Below are 4721 nucleotides of genomic sequence, written 5' to 3'. Positions count from 1 at the left end.
CCCAGGAGGCAGAGGTTGCAGTGAGCCAAGAGTGTGCCACTGCACTCCAGCCTAGGCAACAGAGCAAGACTCTGTCTCAAAAACAAAAAACAAAAAACAAAAAACAAAAAAAACATGGAGGGAATAGAAATAACATATGCAGAAAGAAAAAGTTTTAGGTGTTTTCAGAAATTATAGCTAGTTATGGTATCGATATTGTTATTCTGAACCTATAAGTATATAAATTGAAATAAAACAAATGACTAATTGGATTCTAATTCAGTTATTCCCAGTGTCCCTAAGAACCAGGATTCCCAGTGTGGAAGAAAAGAAATACAGGTGTAATCAAGAAGTCCTCCATTTAACTTAGTTACATCAGTATAAATTCCCAGTGTATTTTATCATATACGTAATTTATAGCCCATCCATTGAAAAGACCTAGAAAAGGCCGGGCGCGGTGGCTCAAGCCTGTAATCCCAGCACTTTGGGAGGCCGAGACGGGCGGATCACAAGGTCAGGAGATCGAGACCATCCTGGCTAACACGGTGAAACCCCGTCTCTACTAAAAAATACAAAAACCTAGCCGGGCGAGGTGGTGGGCGTCTGTAGTCCCAGCTACTCGGGAGGCTGAGGCAGGAGAATGGCGTGAACCCGGGAGGCAGAGCTTCGCAGTGAGCTGAGATCCGGCCACTGCACTCCAGTCTGGGCGACAAAGCGAGACTCTGTCTCAACATAAAAAAAAATAAAAATAAAATAAAATAAAATAAAGAAAAGACCTAGAAACAAAGACCAACCAAGAAGTGAAGAGAATTCCTAGCATCTCAAACTGGTAAGACGTCTTGTCATTCCAGACAACAAGGAAGTGTTCAAAGACTACTAGGGTCACATCTAAAGGACTCAAGAGTTAACCTAAAGAGGCTCCGGCTGCCCAAACATGGGACCATTTGTATGTCAGCACTGACAGTAACTGCAATGTATTGAAATCCATCTAGCACATTTAAATCCTTGGCAACATAATGGTATATATTTTTTAACTAATCCTTCACTTTGACAGGATAGCAATTCATTATCTTGAAAATGGATAAATAAATGCAAATAAACAAGCATTTACCCTGCCTTTCCTCTGTGAATGCTTCCACTGGGTAACCAAATAGCAGATGAGGAGGAGAGTCTCTTTATAAAATCAACCCAGATGATAAATGAAAAATAAATTATTTAATTAGTATATCACCATTTTCATCCCCCAGTGAATTAATGAATGTAAGCATTGGACATTATCTCTCCTCAGATCTCAAAAAAGAGAGACAACCAGACATTATCTGCCTCCTGACAAAACAGCACTCCACTACCTGGAGTCTCACCAAAAATCTTGAACCTGAGTCTGATCAAGGCTTTGGATCCAGCTGTCAATTTGCAGAAAATGCAGAAAACAGGGAGATGTGTTGACCTGAACCAGGAGAATGCAATCAGTGAAATCCAGACTAGAAATCTCTTCAGATTCTTCCAAGGATACATTGCAAGGAAAATAAAGTGATGGAGAAAGAAACTACAAATTAAAGAGACTTAAAAGATATTAACAAAATGAGCAAGTCTAATTTATAGCCTCTAGAGAGGCGAACTTGGGTGACAACAGTTTTTTTAAAACTGTTAAGTAATTACTATGAAAGGCAGGATAGTGGCTACTTTGGGAAGGAGGGAGTCGAGTGAAATCGGGAGGGAGCACCAGCAAGGTATTCTGAGGGAAAGTACTATTTCTTGGCTTGGGTAGTGGTTACAAAGATGTTTATTTTACAATAATTCACAAAGCTTCACATTTGTGTGGCTTTCTGTGTATTGGCGATTGAATTCAAACTCAGAACTGCTAAGGCCAGCGCCCAAGGCAGCAGAGGCGGCTAGGCAGAGCGGATGAAAGGCAGGCGCTCGGGCCTCCAGGCCTGGCGGGGACAAGAATGTGTTCTGGGCCCTTGCAGGGGACGCACTGCAGGGGACGCTGCGGGCACACTGAGACCTCGGAGAGGACCGCAGCTCCCGGACCTAGCTCGCGACGCGCCCAGAAGCCTCTCTCGCATCCAACACAGAGCGCGACGGCGCGGGAGGAACGGCCCCTTCTAGCACAGGGGAGGGACCCCGCAGACTTTCGCGCGATGAGCCCTAGGCCGCCGCCCAACGGTGCAGGGGGCGCGGAGCTGGCAATCAGCGACGACCCACGGCTGTGGCCCTGCGGGAGCTGCTCCATGCGGTCCGGAGCTAGTCGGCTGACACTCGCGCTCGCGGCAAGCGGAGCCGGGGATCCAGACCCCATACGCACGGCCGAGGACCGGCAGAACCCGCCGGACTGGCAGCCCCGGCGCGCGAGGGCGGAGGCGGCGGGCGGGTCCGCTGGAGTCCTGCAATCCCCGCGCATCACGGGGAGACCGCCCGCCGGTGTCCGTGTGGCCCCGCGCTCCTGGGGTGGGGCCCGCCTCTTCACCTGGCCCGCCCCGTCACCCCGCCCGGTCACCCCGCCCGGTCTCTCTCCAGGTCTCCGCTCGCCGCCGCCTCCGGGAAACCTTCTCGGCCTTCCCCCGAGCTCGCTTGAGCGCGCTCCTAGCCCGGCTCTGGGCTTCGCCGCTGGTCGCGCAGGGCTTGAGTCGGCCTCGCAGTCTCCCGCTCTTCCCACACCCGCACCTTCCAGGCGGGGAGGAAGGGCGGCAGCCCCACAGCCTCCCGAACGCCCGCCCGGCCCAGGGTGGATCAAGGCCAGGGCGCCCCACAGCTCCTTCCATATCCGGGTCCCCGAGGCGGGCTATGGTCTGTGGTTTGGGGACAGAAGAGGTCGCGATTGGAGCTGGTGGGCTCCCCTAGGGGAGAGCAGGGAATTGGAGACGCAGCTCGGCCAAGCTCTCCTTCGCCCACCCACTTCTCGGGTTGGGAGACTGGGGCCGCGGGCATGACTGGGGCCCCAGGCATGACTGGGGCCTCGCAATGCCGGCGCCTCTGGAGGCAGAGAGAGCGCCTGGAAGGCGGCTCCCACGCCGCGATGCGTCACTCGCCCACCTACTTACCAAGCAGGTGACACTGGCAAACCCTCGCCCCCCGCCGCCCGCCACAGGGTGCAGGGGAGAATAAAAAGGGCAGAAGACAGGAGTGGGGCCTAAGGGCGCGCGCGTCCCCCGACCCCCAGCCTCCTCTCCAGGTGAGCGGCGCGCCCCACCCTGGCCTCCGAGGCCACCTCTGGGTAAAGGGGGCGAAGCCGAGGCGGGGGCCGGTGCTGGCTGGGGATCCGCGACCGGGTTTCCTCCGCGATCCACCAAGTGTCGAGACTTGCCCAGGGACAGGGGCTGGACTTGGAGTCCGCTAGGGGCAATCTCCCGCCCTTCCCACTGCTCCGTGCCAGACCCGAGCTTGCCTCGAGGCAGAAGGGCCAGCCTCAGAGGAGATTACAGCGTCCGGGCGGTCCGACTGGAGCGGAGAGCACACCCGCGGCCCTGAGCTGCGACGCGCCCTAGAAAGCCCGTGGGCCCGACCTCGCCCGGGGCCCTCCTCACCCCGCCCGGACGTCCTCCTCACGTCTATCCTTTCCCTCTTTCTTCCCCTTGGACCTCTATCCTCAATTCTCTTCTGTCCCTTTCCTCGAAGGACACCTCTCCCTCCCAGGACTGGGGCCGCGCTCCAAGGCTCTCCCTCCCCCGCCGCCCGCGCAGCCCAGCAGATGCCCTGACCCAGCACCGGGGCCTCAGAGGAGCTGGGGAGAGGCCTGGGACGTGACAGACTAGGTCCCTGCCCTCTGGGGCTTCCATTCCGTGGGGGAGCAGCAGAAACTGGCACGTCTACTTTGCCAGCAGCGAGGAGTGCCGTGAGAACAAGGGAAGGGGTGGGAGGGTGTCGCCTACAGAGACGAAGGCAGGCCTCCTGCGTTCATCCGCCTCTGCCTTCGGAGCACTGTGCTCGGTGTCGTGTCTTTTTGCCAAAAAAAAAAATATTTCAAAGAGAAAATATTCTAAAATAAACAACAATAAGTCAGATGAAGGGAGTCAGCAATACATAAAACCTGGTACAATTTATGGTAGAAAGAGGTAAAATTTTATTTCTATTACCCAATGCCAAAGGACGCCTCAAATGGTTCTGAGGATACCTCGGGGAGGTGCCAGATTTGGGGCGGTGGGGGGTGGGGAATCAATGGGACTCCGGTTTGATGAGTGCGGTTCTTATCTTTACTGAAAAAAAAAAAGTACTTGATGCATTGTTGGTGAAACTGAATATATACAAATATATAGATATCTGTTAAGGAGAGCTGAAGACAAAAGGAGGGGATCCCTGAGAAGTGGGGGCACCTGCCCTGCCCAGAGCCCTTTTAAGGAAAGCGTATGGGCAGAGCTTCTGCAGACTGGGAGGAACAGCAATCTGCAGAGAGGTCGGGTGCTGGCAAAGGCTTCTAAAGAAAGGGCGGTGGCAGGAGAAGGCGTTTGGTGCAGCAGGAACAGCATAGGCAGAGGGCACGGGCGGTGGGAATGGCAGCACCATGGCAGGAAATCCGAGGGCTAGTCACCACCGCTGAGATGTGTTCTGATGTCCCTGAGTCTCCATCGCTAAGGGACCTGAGAGAGTCGTCCTTCCGTGCAGCATGAGAGGACTTCATAGAGCGAAGTGCAGAGGCAAAGGCTGGTGCAGAGAGCGACACTGCAGGGCCCAAAGCAGGACAGTTTACTTGCAGACTGGGTCGCCTGTAACCAAGAGGAGACATAACTCTGAGAGGCAGTGAG

At 54.6% G+C, this 4721-nt stretch overlaps 1 protein-coding gene across 1 annotated transcript; it reads left to right on the top strand.

Moving 5' to 3' along the window:
* The first annotated feature begins 1982 nt into the window (after window positions 1–1982).
* LOC135965097 (uncharacterized) lies at window positions 1983–4015 on the top strand. The gene is made up of 2 exons (XM_065520778.2): window positions 1983–3154; window positions 3598–4015. Exon 1 carries the CDS (start codon window positions 2124–2126, stop codon window positions 2910–2912), a length of 789 nt encoding a protein of 262 aa, XP_065376850.1. The 5' UTR covers window positions 1983–2123; the 3' UTR covers window positions 2913–3154; window positions 3598–4015.
* Window positions 4016–4721: the final 706 nt, after the last annotated feature.

Source organism: Macaca fascicularis, chromosome 9 (assembly GCF_037993035.2).
Source record: "Macaca fascicularis isolate 582-1 chromosome 9, T2T-MFA8v1.1".
Classification (NCBI taxonomy): Eukaryota; Metazoa; Chordata; class Mammalia; order Primates; family Cercopithecidae; genus Macaca; species Macaca fascicularis.
The sequence above is the reverse complement of the archived record's forward strand: the minus strand, read 5'-3'. Positions and strand labels throughout refer to the sequence as shown.

Excerpts from the sequence above, each read along its gene's own strand:
- LOC135965097 (XM_065520778.2), top strand. The coding sequence starts at position 2,124 with ATGAGCCCTAGGCCGCCGCCCAACGGTGCAGGGGGCGCGGAGCTGGCA.